Source organism: Chelonoidis abingdonii, chromosome 7, assembly GCF_003597395.2.
Source record: "Chelonoidis abingdonii isolate Lonesome George chromosome 7, CheloAbing_2.0, whole genome shotgun sequence".
In the NCBI taxonomy this organism is placed as follows: Eukaryota; Metazoa; Chordata; order Testudines; family Testudinidae; genus Chelonoidis; species Chelonoidis abingdonii.
Genome location: NC_133775.1, coordinates 4,805,265 through 4,817,436, shown reverse-complemented (window position 1 = coordinate 4,817,436; position 12,172 = coordinate 4,805,265). Strand labels below are relative to the sequence as shown.

The 12,172-nt window shown below is 42.7% G+C and overlaps 1 protein-coding gene across 6 annotated transcripts in view; it reads right to left on the bottom strand.

Annotated features, from left to right (window-relative positions):
* Positions 1 to 4,506: 4,506 nt before the first annotated feature.
* The window catches only part of MAST2 (microtubule associated serine/threonine kinase 2), a 368,160-nt gene continuing 360,494 nt past the window's right edge, over positions 4,507 to 12,172 (bottom strand). For 5 of the 6 annotated variants that reach the window (XM_075067581.1, XM_075067582.1, XM_075067583.1 and 2 more), the window contains one exon: positions 5,733 to 11,993. In XM_075067581.1, coding sequence (XP_074923682.1) covers positions 9,916 to 11,993 — 2,078 coding nt within the window. In that variant the 3' untranslated portion in view covers positions 5,733 to 9,915. Of the gene's footprint in view, positions 5,149 to 5,534; positions 5,686 to 5,732; positions 11,994 to 12,172 lie in introns of those variants that run through there. The other variant, XM_075067585.1, reaches the window with a different exon arrangement.

Below are 12,172 nucleotides of genomic sequence, written 5' to 3'. Positions count from 1 at the left end.
ACGCACCAAGGCTGCTGAAGGGGATCAAGAGGGGTTTCTCAAGTCTGCTGGGAACACACAGATTAGAGCTGGAAATCTTATTCTTCTGACAGGGACAAGACGAAGGAACAACACTGTGCATCCAGGCTCCTTGCTAAGACTGGGCAGGGAAGAGGTCGGCTCCAATCATGAGGCCACGGGTGGAAAATGCTGAGCCAGTTGTCTTGATAAAGCAACAAATCACCACAGTGGTGACTTGGAGACTGAAAATATTTCCTCCCCATCCTCAGTCAGCAGGGGACAGGCAGCAGCAGGGGACACGTGCACTATACAGGGAGCCAAGGAAGTGGCAGAGGGAAGAGCAATAGCAGGAAACAAACTCCTTTGCAAGCAGATACCTCTCTGCTAGTTGGCCAGGAACTTTCCAGCAGAAAACAGCTCATCAAAAGGAGCAACAGCGGAGTGAGAAGGAGCTCTCTATTCACAGCCAGGCGTGCTGCCTGTCAGAGGTCCGGTCCCCTCTCCCAACCTGCCTGCCTGATAACATTTCTCCCTTCCCTTTATTTCTCCACAGCAGCGAAATAGCTGCTCTCTGAAGGCTTCTTTTCCTCCCCAGGGCCTTTTTATCTCCAGGAAACAGAGGGACAATGCAAAACAAGAAACATTTCATATTTGAAACCAACCAACCAACCATAAAGCAGAACAAAACTGCTTCTTCCTGGTGCCGCTGGCAGGTCAGAGAGTTATCATGAGCCACAAGTCCAGATTTGCCAATAAACATTTTTCTGATCCAACCTCTTTCCAAACCAAACAAAAATTTGCCCATAACAATCTAATTCAAAGAGCTCTACCCCCTTTTATAATAGATATAACCTAGCGCTTAGCACTTGGGGTTGCTGGGTAACAACCTCTATTCAAATCCTGATTGAAAAAATCCACATGCTCCTCTTTGAATAGTGGCTGCTGCATAGACAGAGGCTGATTTGAATTACACTCCGGTAAATCCACAAAGACCTCCATTAACTTCAGCAGAAACATGCCTGACTTACACTGTGATAGAAGCAATCTGGAACCTGTCTCTGGCTGGGTATAAACGCCATTAAGACTGAGTAACAGGAAATATGGGGACTGGGGCACTTAAGAGGCCGCTTCTTGGCCTTTAACTTGTTCTCGGTGCTATATTCATAATTTTCCTAAAGCCCATTTGAACCCAAATGTTTGGTTTTCTTTAATAGGCTGATGAACATGGTACCACTCTAGCCATTCAGGCAGCTCTAACAGAAGATGTGTAAGAGACATTTGAATCTCTCAGAACAGAACAACTACTGCAGTAGTACAACTCCATAGCTCAGGGGTTAATAAGAACTGCACCTTGCCTTAAGTCAGAGGAAAGCCAATACCATTTACTTTGCTCAAGTCACAGAGCTGGTTATTAACTGGTGCCAGTCTTCAAGAGTGCAAGCCAGACTGGAGTAGGATTTACCTCCCGTTCTCCGTGGAATGGGCAGGGAGCAAGATGCTCAAAGACCACTGGGGTTTTGGGATTAGCACGCGAGAAATGTCACCCACTTACCTCACTCCACGGATATAGCACTGGCAAGAATGCCAAAGGCATTCTGTGTATTCCTGAAGTCAATGCAGACAACTCCCTCCCTCCCGATCGCTATGGCCTGTTTGCAGAGCATTCACTGTGCCCAGTGAAAGCAGTAAGGTCCAGGAAGGTAAAACTGCACAGGGTGTGTAACACATTAGTGAAGGTTTCTCTTGGCATATTGCATTGGATTGTGCATAATGGGTGATCTTTTAACCTGCACTAAGACCAGAACTCATTGTAAACAATCTGTGCAGTTGACTTGGACAATGTTGTCACTTGAGCAACGACCACCACCTACATAGGCTAAAGCCATGAAAGGGATGTGTTTGGGGGCTGCCATCTGAAGGACAGACACTGATGCAGATATTATGAAGCTCTCCACAGGGTGGCTGAGCTTCTCATTTGCGTCAAGCACACCATTTTCAGGGCCCCAGGCAAGGGTAGGCGCCAACTACCAGAGACGACTGGTTTGGGAGTCAAGGATCGCCACTCATTCTGGTTCAGCAGCTAGGAGTGGGGTCTGGCAGCAAGTGGCTTCCTCCCTCTCTCTTGAACCTGCTGCTGAAAGTTGGGGCCGGCCTGTATGTAGCATAGGCCGCAGGGTCCCAAGTGGCTATTTGCTTTGCCTGCGCTGAAGGTCAGCCGTACCTGTTCACTGAATGAGAAGCCAACCAGGACCCACCTTGGCTAGTCGGTAGCTGTCCTGGGGGCAGCAGCAGTGCCACACTTGGCTCACACAGAAGTCACTTTCTTTCTGATATGATCAGCCTGCATGTGGTGCAGTGTCTCAAGTATCAACCACATGCTTTCCTTAAAGAGTTACCCTGCTGGGACCACTTCAAACCTCTGCTGCCACCAGCCTCATGGACGGTGGGCCTTGCTCACTACAGAGTCTGGAACAGCAGCACCACTTACCTGGCACAGAATGTCGGGCTGCCTGGGATTAATCCTTTAGCTCTTACAAGTCTTCCCCCAATACTGGCCATCGATCTGCTGTCAGAAAAGGTGCAGACTCCAGACAGACATCCTGTGCTGGTGTCTCCTTACAAGCAGGGATCATTACTGGGCCTCTCTCTCCCGTGTGACATTTCCATCTATCAGAGAGACAGTGATTGAAGCTGGGCAGCTAGCTCCGTTCCAGAGTTGCAGCGTGGGCTATGGAGATGCGGGGAAATTCATGTGCTGCTAGGTAGTACAAATTCATCTTCATTAACCTTGTCCCAGCTCTTGGGACACTTTGAAAAGGCAGAAGATAAATGTCTTGCATTTCACCTTTTTATTATTATTATTAAACAAGCTGGGCTGGGAAGTCCAAGACAAAAAGTTCTGTGAGGGCAGCAAATGTATGAACTGAAAATTAATCAGGTGAGACTCTTCGCTTACAACTCAGCTAGTCTTGCACTAGAATTAGTACCACATCAGTACTGTACTACAGACTGATTGAAATGGCTGCTCCTATCGAAAACAGCCCAAGTCACTACACAGCTCTGATTCATTCTCTGTTCCCTGTGGTCCACGCTGTAGTGTACCCTGAACGAGGCAGGGGTCCCTGTGCAAAGAATAGTATGTGATCACCTATTTAAAGAGTGGATCATAGATTTTAGGGTCAGAAGGGACCATTATGACCATCTACCATGATCTCCTGCATAACAGGCCAGAGAACCTCACCCAATAATTTCTGCATCAAGCCCATAATTTCTGGATGAGCCACAGCATTACTTTTAGAAAGATATACACTCTTGATTTGAAGACTTAAGTGTTGGAGACTTCACCATGTCCCTAGGTAAATTGTCCCAATGGTTAATTATCCTCATTGTTAAGAATGTATGCCTTATTTGAAGTCTGAATGTGTCTAGTTTTGGAGTCCAACCACTAGATCTTGCATCTTTTTCGTTACACTGATGAACTATTTACTATCAGAAATGTATTTCTCATGTAGTTACTTGTAGACAGTGATTGAGTCACCTCTTAGCCTACTTTCCAATCAATTAAATAGATTAGATGTCTTTAGTCTCTCACTATAAGGCATGTTTTCCAGATCTTAAACCATTCTTGTATGATAATGCTTGTGAACAAGGCAGCTGAAATAAGTTTGCAAGGACAACCTCTGGCATTTTGACTGCTTGACTTTGCAACCTTAATTTTCTTTTAATGTCGTCTTTTTTGTATGTAATCCATCTACAGACTAGTATTAATGCAACACAGGGGAATACAAAGCACGCAGAAGCCAGAACATTCCAAAACTTAATGCTGTGCCAGTAGCCTTAACCCAGCTGTGATGCAACATCCTTTTTTTTTTATGCTATGCATTAATAGAGTTCAGTTTTCAGGTCACAAGGAAAACAGAAATATAAAGTACTACATACTTTAAGTTAATGCAACTGAGTTAACATCCTGAGAGCTACTTTAGCTTTCAGAATTTTCTGACTCTTGCTTGTTTGAGGTTAAATTCTTAATGTTAATGCAAGGTACCTTTTGGCACTGACATTTTCTTTAAGAAACAGAGAATCAAGATCCATTTAGCTTGCAGAACTTACAAGCTCCCATCATCCTGACCTTTAGAACAAGTTGGTCCCAGTGTAAGTTCTGTCTGCTTGAACAACGGATTACATTAAGAGTGGTTGCAGGTTTTCACTCTGGGTAGATTCCAAGTCGATGGGAGCAGCGACATGCTGTCTGTGTATGCCAGGCATGCACTGCATGCCCCAGGAGCGGCTGTATCAGTGGGATGATTCCATCTGGGCCCCAAACATGCATTGAGCATGGCATTTTGCAGGTGTCATGCATGGCAGGCAGCTATGATTCTACCTAGTCATCTTACTGACAGCCCAGTTCCTTGCATGAATATCTCCTCTGGAGAACACCTGAGAGCACAGAATGCAGAATTCCACTCTCTTTAAAAAAAAAAGGTTCAACAAAATGGTATCAGAGCCTCCCTTGCTAAAATATTTATTTCGCTGCAGATAGCCACGCTGCTTTTGTTTTTTCCTTTGACTTGCCTTTATTTTGCATTTGAAAGGAACCTAGCCCACCTTGTGTATGGTAGTTAATAGGAGAGATGGGAGCTGCAGTATCAAACTTTGGGGGTGGCAAATGGTCACTTTTTCTGAATGATGGCCATTTGCAGAGCAGGGCTAATCAGAACTAAAACAATTAGCTTAACATACTGGATATTTCACAGGACTGGGAGGAATAGGACTGGTCTATATGTTGGTAAGCAGCAGTGATGCAAGAGAAAATATAGAGGACAGTGTGGTTCAATTGTATTTTACAGAAAGTTGGTTTTAATGGTTTGCCAGAGTATGGAAGAAATTACAAGCTTTGCTTGATGCCTTTTCTTCTTCCAGTTCCACTGATGCACTAATTGCCTTGCTGCTGTGAGCTGTGGTGTCATTTTTCATGTGTGTACATCAATAAGGACATACAATAGGTATGTGGAATAGCACTGCAGACATCAGATGAAATCCTGGCCTCAGTTAAGGGCAAGTTTACTCTACCAAATTAAGTCAACCTAAGTTACGTTGACATTCAGCCACCGCAGAGTGCCGTACGGTGATACTTTATCCACAGAGGCTCTGAAGTATAAAGTACAAAAGGATGGTTAAATAATTTCATAATGGCAAGGAGCTAGATTTTATTTTTATCTTTTTGTTAAAACACATTATGCTGGGTTACATTACTCTCCCCCTCTTTTCTTGTTTTGTTGCTTTTTGCTTTCTATTGTAGCTCAACTAAGAGTTTTATCCTTCCTTGTGTGTCTCCTTATAAGCTCCAGTGATGGGAATGGTCCAAGCCCACACAAGGGATTCTACACTAACCAGTCACTTAGGACAAGAACGAAGGATCTCAGTGGGGAAAGGTGAGTTTTGTACAAAAGGAGGAAACTTTTGGCTTATGCAGCCAACTGATCCAAGCAGGGGGAAAAAAAAATCAGAGAACTTGCGGAGAGCTTTGGATTTACCTTGATGTCGCCAACTTGCTGCTACTTTGCAGCCATCTCCTTATGCTCGGGGCTGGGGATTCAGTTGAGTATAAGAGCCTCAAAGCACACAATGAGGCTAAACACTTTTGAGCTGGCAGCATGAAAGGCATGGCAATGCTGCCTACGTCTTCTGTAGAAGATTTAAAATAGGAGACAAAAAATGAAGAAAAACAAGAGTTTGTATTTATGTAAAAAAATTTATTTTGGAGGAGGATTTAAACATCAACATGCAGGTACAACATGAATAAAAATTATTGCACCGCTATTATGTGGCAATTGTTCAAGTTTCTAAAAACACTTAAATTCCACATCTTCCTGTTATCTAGCCAAGGGCTGAGTAACACAGCTTGACACCAGAGCCCAGCTTCAAAGCCACACTGACAGCCGCCTGGATATGATAATTGAACACAACGTAAACACACATGTCTGTCAAAATCTTCTACTAGAAGTACAGCATTATCCTTCACACCCAGCAAGAGAAAACCAGAGAAAAGACTTTATCCTCCCTGTGCAGGAAGAAAAAAAATCTAAATCACACCTTAATGCAGTGTGGATGTCAAGACCACAGGTCACGCCTTTTGCCCATCCCCCAACAAGCATTCTTTAGGATACTGGATGTTAAAAGCCTCTGGCATTCAATCCCAGGAGTGGTGATTACAATGCTACAGTCTAACATTTACAATAAATATTCATTTTTCTTAGATGCTACAGTTAGAAGGCAAGAGGGGAAATAACACTGAAATGAAACATTCTGCAGGAATGCATCGGCTGGGTATAGAGATAAAAAAGGATGACAAGGGTGGGAACAAATTATATATGGTAAATTCCAAAACCAAAACGACTAAAAGAAAAACAAAACAACTCACACCAAAACCCACAAAATGAAAAAAACTCAGGAAAGTAATGCGCTTAGATGGTTGTGTGTGTGTGTGTGTGTGTGTGTGTCTCTCTCTCTCTCTCTCTCTCACACGTTTTATCTCCCCTTCTGTATAGCCAGAATGACACTCAGCTTGCACTCTGAAAAACCATACTAACCCCCCCCCCCACAGATATTAATTTCCAATGTCTCATTTCCCCCATCTCTAAGATGGAGTCAGAAGACTATTTCTTTAAGTTATGATTTTGTTTTTCAGCCAGTGATAAATCTTGGCACGTATCTGGTTCATCGTCACAATTTTCCATGGAAATCTTCTCTCAGCTTTCCCCAAGAGCTTTGCTAAAAAGTGCCAGAGTGACATCAGTTAACAGAGTGGGAACTGTGCATACTTGGCACCTTGGGCGACGGAAATTCCAATTGACAAGGAATAGGGACTGTGGGGCTGCACCAGTAATGGACCTTTTTCTGGTAACACCAGTCTACCTGGGCTTTCAAATGGTGGACTTTTAAAACTGAACCCATTGTTTTGCATCTGCTATACAGACATCGAGTGGCTAAATACGCATCTTACCCTTTCTTTGGCCAAACACTCCTTTGGTGCCATCATGCAAAAGCTGAAATGTGCCAGGCTCCTTCACAATCCTCCTCTGCTCAGGTGTGATTACTTAGGGAGCGATAAAACTGAAATTCACTGTAACAAGTCTTATTTTCAAAGACAGGAGAGGCAAGATGCTCAAGCACTAGTACTCTCCAGACTGCTGTATGTGCTATGGCTTCTGGAAGCTTCCCTGGTAACCTCCCAGACAAGTAGCTCTGACCCCATCCATATCTGAGCAAAAGGTCACAACACTATCAGTAGATTAGAATTGACAGACTATTTAGACACAGTGCTGTTTATTCACACACAAATTATACTGCGTTATTTTTCATGGGCAATTTGTCATCCACCCAATTGATGAATGCCATGGGAGAGGGATGAGTCACTGCTTATTTTATATGTTCATACAAAGACCATTTGGGTTATATCTTAATATAAATTACTTCCCATGAGATCTAGGTGTGCTTTGTATATAACTCTGATACCCAACCCAGACATTACATAGCACTCCCATTACAAGGCTATCCCCACGGTACAAGTTCATATCTTATAAATTATTAAATTTAATAGATTTTCCAAAAATTATCAGCCATTTCTTAGTGGATTAGTTTCTGACTATGCACATTTTATCTTAGTCTGTACTACCAATTGGACCTTTCTTCTTGAAAACGTCTTAATGGATCAACCCACTGGGAAGAACACCAGTCAGATCAGTTATCAGCAGCAAAACCTGCACTCATGATTGTCTTGAAATCAACACAGGACGACATGCTTATCGAAATAAAGAGTGTGTCAAGAGGTCGGTAATGAAGGATTCTGCTTGGGCTGTACAAAGGTCGTGATTTACAATTACAAACCCACGTGCATTTGACTAGCTCATGAATTCCAGTGCAAGGATCAAAGACACAGTACGTCTGCCTTTAACACAGTCACTGCTGGAGCTATTTATGAATTGCTTGAGAGTGTTGATGCTTCTCTTAGTGCATTAAGAAGCCTGTGCATTCTTAACAGCCCTGCAGTAAACGTGTGCGCGCGCACACACACACACACACATATAGAATAAAGAGTTACTTGAATATAAAAAAGAACCCCAAAACAAAAGTTGGTCCAAAATCGGTTACAAATGAAACAAATGGTTACAGAGAAAAAGGCAGGACAAGGGATTCAGAGATTCTTGGGATTTGTGTATCATGAATTAAATCAGGTTGAAAGAGAGATGGGAAAATTGTATTCCTATACAAAAGATACATTCAGGGAAAATAAGTAGAAATTCAAAGTGCACAAGAGGTTTTCATAATGGAAAAAAGCAATATAATGAAATTGGACCAATAGATGCAACTCTTTGTCTGGTATACTGCTGCAAGTGCAGTCACCATTCAGAAATGTTTCTATCAAAGCACATCAATGTACGGGGTAACCAGCTATTGTAGGCTACCCACACACAGATATACTCGGACAAGGTTGGAGTGAAAGCCAAGAGCATTCTGTGATGAATGACAGTAGCATTCTTTGACAGTAGGCTTTGATTGGCTAGAGTAAGGAAATGGCTTACAATGCCAGAGATATGTTATACTACATATTTGTCAGCACTTTATTGCAGATCTAATCATCCCAAAAATAATGTTATTCAGAACTGGTCACATTTAAAGCAAAGAAATGCTAGAATCCAGGAGATAATAGTAATTCTTAATGGAACCAGGTGAACTGAGCAGTGGACATGGTTTAGCCACCAAAGGTAAAATCTTGAAATACCACGTGTGTTGTTTTGAAGTCTGTTTGCAGCTCATCCACATAACTTAATGAGTCAAAGGAAACAACACTTCATAGCACTCTCTGAGAAGAAAGGCAAATTCAGAACCCTTGCTGGGTTTCTCAAGCTCTATTTCAGAACTGGTAGAAACACTTAAGCTCCCCTAGATGAACTACTTAGATCCATCCTAAGAGGGAGAGGTCTCCAATACTCATATGTCATGAAGTTAACATTACTTGGGGTGCTACAATTATCAGCATTATTATTTTAAAAACAACCATGTCCCTCCATGCGGTGTCACTATTTGTTCTGGATCAGCACAGACTAGAAAGGCAGGCAGCAAAGGGAGGGAGAAAACTCAATTAAAATGTTAAAAGATGGAAGAGAGAGGTGCCTTGCGTACTGTAAAACAAAGTAAAAACAAACCATCCCAGCAAAACATGCTACAGATTGGAGACTTGCTTCTTTGAGCTTTCATTTGAGAAACAGGTTTTTAAAAAATAATGTTTAAAAAAATATACAGGACTGTTCCCTGCACCCCAGACTGACAATACAGAGGCAATGAACTCTAAGATGTGTATGGGACTGGAGCATATGTAAAGTGACAGAGAAAAAAAGGATCTGGGTTGCGCTGAAGAGGGCTTGAATTTGCAGGATAACCTATTAACAAGGTAATTTTTTTCTCCTTGCCATAGGGCAAACTGGCTTGTAAATATCTAAAAATTTGGGAAACGAATGCAATTTGAAAGAGAAAGCTGAAAAAGTGAGAGATTTTAATGTCAGCTGCCTATTTTGCACAGAAAATTCCTTGGGATCTGAAATAAATACAAAACTGAAGGAAAATGCACAGCACACCCCAAACTCAGGGCAAAATAAAGAAAAAAAAGTCAGCAAACTATTTCATAGCTCTGCTTTAAAGATACCCTGTTCCAAAGAGACCTCAAATGGCAAGCACACCGTGTACAAAAATAGAATTGCAAGGATGGAAAAAAATGCAAAAAGCAGTATGAAAAAACAACCCTCCCAAAAATAGATGTACATAGTTCTATTTCGTATTAGTGTATATTACAAAATTCAAACATGCAGTCTATTTCTGAAGGTAGAATACTCGAGTGCACGTATTCCAGGGACTCTGCTATGTTTTCTTCACAACATTATCATGTGACAACGGAAAGTCTTGTATTTTTAATTGACCTCCAGCCTCTTTGCTTTTTTCCTGTGTCAGAGTCTCCTCTTTACAAAGCTTCAGACTGCTATCTGGCAGAGGAGATGCCCTAAGAATCTGTTTTCCAGGGGCATGTGGAAGATCTTTTGATGGAGAAGTTTTCCTGTTATCCCCCAAGGCTTCAAGTGCTTTAGAACTGCCAAAACCTGGCTTTTTTTTTGCTGTCAGAGAACATGCTGGCTCCCCAGACTTTGCTGGACTTGTTGACTCTGTGTAGGGTGCACAGGCTGCAGTAAGATTGTCTGTGCTAAGAGGTTTCACTCTTTCTTGTCCTAATCCCACCTTTAACGTTTCCTGCCTTATTTGTTGTGAATCTCTTTTACAGGACAGGTCCATTTGCGGGGACTCTTTACCAGTTTCCAGCTTTCTAGTACCCAAGCCGTCAAGCTTCATTGGGCCCAACACACTTTGAGCTACAGTTTCTAACTGAGACACCGAAAGGGCCTTTTCACTGGAACTTGAGACATGTGGAGTTGAGGGTGCAGCACTTGTTGCATTACTTGGGCTAGTTTTCCTAGCATTTAATTGATTCTTGCCTTGTGAAGAGCCCTCTGTATGGCATGAGCTTTGGTGTTTTTCAGCAGTAGGACTTTTTGGAGATGTTTCATTTACATTTGCCAGATGTTGAAATCTGTTGCTTTGTTCTGTAGACTGAAGTTCTTGTTTGTGATCTGTTTCTCTGCAGTCCGTTTGGCTTATTGATAGAGGAGAATTTATACCCGTTGTGCAACAAGAAGAAAGTGCTAGTGAAGGTTTAGTATCTTGCTTTTTTTGACTGATTTCTGTTAACAGAGACTCCTTTGGTGCACCTTTGCCATGTGACACTCCTGAAGAGTGGCTTTGCTCAAACTGAAGGAATCCCACAGGTGGGCACTTTGTATCATCTATGCAATCCATAGTTTTCCCCTCAGTGTATTTGATGCTCGCATAAGAGGCATCTTCTTGACTAATGTGCTCAAAGGGTTTGCTTTCTAACAATTTATGCTCTTCTGCTGTTGTTCCTGATCCTGGCAGTGGCTTTTCATATTTGCCAGATTCTCCTGGAGATGTTCTGGTGAGAATCTCTGACTCTGACTGGGATATGCTAATTCGCAGTGCCTCTGAGACAGTCTTAGGTGGCTGCTTAGTTACCTTCTGCAAGTCTGCTGCACCTTTTGGATCATCGCTTAGAAAAGCATCATCCTCCAGATTGTCTTTGCTTTCCAGTTTAGAAGAAAACTTATTATCATCATTAAAAGAGTTGGAGCCCTGTTCTCCTCTGAAGGGTTGCCTCTCCAATCTTCTCCCATCTTGACTATCCTCTGAACCATCATCTGTTTCATCTTCAGAGGAATCTACTTCCCTAATGGCCTCCTGCTTTTGTAGTGACTCTCTCCTCTCTACTCTGTCTTGTCGAATAGCACCTAGCTTCCTGGAAGATGGCTTTTGCAGCGTCCCTTTTTCTGCTAGCCCAACTTTACCTCCTGTAGCTTCACTCACAGACTCCTGTAAACTTTGGAGACTAGGATCCCTTTGTAGCATCTCCTTCTTAAATTCGGAGTGGGAGATATCCAAGCTATGTTTGCGAGAGGAAGCCAGCTTCTTTTCAGAGGACAGCGAGGCAGCCAGTTTTTCAGCTGACTGGACTCTCTTCAGCAAAGGAGACCTAGGTGGCTCAGCGCTTTTGGGTCTGGAAATCTGTCTTACCAGAGGCGGAGAGGAATGTAATTTTACAGGAAAGGACTGAATAATACTGGAGCTGCCTACTGAATGCCCTGGCAAAGGAGAAGGTGAACGCTGTGGCGATGTGGACTGTGGGGTTGGTGAGGGAGTGTGAGCTAGTGGTGAGAGAGGGATGTTTCCTGCAGATTTACGCCTCGGAGATCTATACTGCCGTTGAAGCTTTGGGGCTAGTCCATGTAAAGAACTGGGTCGGATGTGTCCAGAGCTGGCTGGAGAGTTGGGAACACTGGAACTGGGAGAACTGCTCTGGGAAGAATTTCCACCAACTTAAAGAAAAAAAGAGAAATGGATTTTTTTTTAACTGTGTTTTATAATCAAAAACGTTCATGCTATGCTTGTACAATGGTAAGAAGAGCTGTTTGTCACATTACCCCAAGAGATAATAAGGTGGCATACCATTGTTTCCAGTAGAGCTACTGTGTGATTGTCACATAATCAGTATCAG